A 916-nucleotide genomic window follows, 5' to 3' on the forward strand; every position below is an offset into this window, starting at 1 on the left:
CCTTGTCCTGGTCCTGCGCCCCCTCCGCCGCTGACGGCTCGGCCTGGATGACCCCCGCCAAGCGGGCTCGTTCCTTCTCCTTCTCCATCTTCCCCCTGCGGGACAGGACAGAGGGTTGGGGACAGCCCGGCTCCGAGGGATGTCCCACGGGGCGGGCTACGGTGGGGATGGGATCAGGAGAAACATCTCCAGCCCCTCTAGCTGGGAAAGGCTGGACCGGAGCCCACCCGATGGCAAACCGGCACCGATCAGTGCCCAGCTGCAGCCCTGGGACAAAACACCTTTGTGCGGAGCGGGATTAGGCGGATTTTGCCGGAGGTGGCGGGTTCCTTACACTTTGGTCTCGTAATCCTTCCAGGCCTTTTCGATCTGCTTCTTGGAGTCCTGCGGCAAAGGTGGAGAGGGGATGGCAGCTATCAGGGAAGGCGAAAGACCGGATGGCACCGAAGCAGCATCCCGCAGCCGAGGGCTTTTGCTTTGCATCGCTGTGCCCTGCCCTGCTCCTCGGGGACAAAGGACGTCCCCACCGGGTCTTCACCCCTTACTCCACAGTCCCTTCCAGCACTCGCTGCTGCCTTCCAGCCTCGGCCACTTGCTCCTTCCTTCTCCTGGCCATGGGCACAAGCTGAGCCCCTAACGGGGGGTCTTGCTGCAATATGTCCCCAAACGGGTGACCTGCAGCCTCAGAGCCTCGGGGACAGTGCTGGAGGGGACTCACCAGGCGGCCATCCTTCAGCTGCCCCTTCAGCAGGCTGTCCAGGGGGAAGGAGACGATGTTATTCAGGTTTTGCACCTGCGAAGGGTAGAGATGGGGTTACCCCACAGGGGGTCCCCACCTGAGGGCAGGTCGAGGAGCCGGAGCCCCAGGTCCTTCCCAGAGCTGGGGGTGTCGTCGTCCCCCACCGGCCCTGGCTCC

General features: G+C 64.1%; 1 protein-coding gene across 1 annotated transcript in view; it reads right to left on the reverse strand.

The window, feature by feature from the left end:
* LOC103924087 (arf-GAP with SH3 domain, ANK repeat and PH domain-containing protein 3-like) overlaps positions 1–916 on the reverse strand; it is a gene marked incomplete at its 3' end in the record, with an annotated part of 14,686 nt that overhangs the window by 5,156 nt on the left and 8,614 nt on the right. Inside the window, exons 3-5 of the mRNA XM_009332550.1 lie at positions 719–793; positions 335–384; positions 18–95 (exon numbers count right to left, since the gene is read on the reverse strand). Coding sequence (XP_009330825.1) covers positions 18–95; positions 335–384; positions 719–793 — 203 coding nt within the window. The remainder of the gene's footprint in view (positions 1–17; positions 96–334; positions 385–718; positions 794–916) is intronic.

Source organism: Pygoscelis adeliae, unplaced genomic scaffold, assembly GCF_000699105.1.
Source record: "Pygoscelis adeliae isolate BGI_AS28 unplaced genomic scaffold, ASM69910v1 Scaffold1439, whole genome shotgun sequence".
In the NCBI taxonomy this organism is placed as follows: Eukaryota; Metazoa; Chordata; class Aves; order Sphenisciformes; family Spheniscidae; genus Pygoscelis; species Pygoscelis adeliae.